This window comes from Alligator sinensis, unplaced genomic scaffold (genome assembly GCF_000455745.1).
Source record: "Alligator sinensis unplaced genomic scaffold, ASM45574v1 scaffold987_1, whole genome shotgun sequence".
NCBI lineage: Eukaryota > Metazoa > Chordata > Crocodylia > Alligatoridae > Alligator > Alligator sinensis.
The window spans coordinates 674662-674904 of NW_005842574.1; the positions used below are offsets into that span (position 1 = coordinate 674662).

At 68.3% G+C, this 243-nt stretch overlaps 1 protein-coding gene across 1 annotated transcript in view; it reads left to right on the plus strand.

The window, feature by feature from the left end:
* LOC102377280 (microtubule-actin cross-linking factor 1-like) overlaps positions 1-243 on the plus strand; it is a 13311-nt gene extending 13068 nt beyond the window's left edge. The window contains exon 20 of the mRNA XM_014524097.2: positions 61-243. Coding sequence (XP_014379583.2) covers positions 61-243 — 183 coding nt within the window. The remainder of the gene's footprint in view (positions 1-60) is intronic.

The window sequence follows — 243 nt, forward strand, 5'->3', positions numbered from 1 at the left end:
GGTGCTGTCGGATTCACTGCCGTTAGCCTCGGGGCTGGGCCCAATCTTGATCCTGTGCAGGAGATGGGCAGTGCCAGCACCACGCCACGGCCAAACAGGCCCCAGCACCCATCGCGCCTCCCCAGGCCTCTCTGTCCCGGGGAGCAGGGCTGGTGCGTCCCCACGTACGAGTGGAGCCGGCGCACGGCTGAGACCCGGCTGGGCGCTGCATGGAGGTGCCCAGACCCCAAGTCACAGCCATGA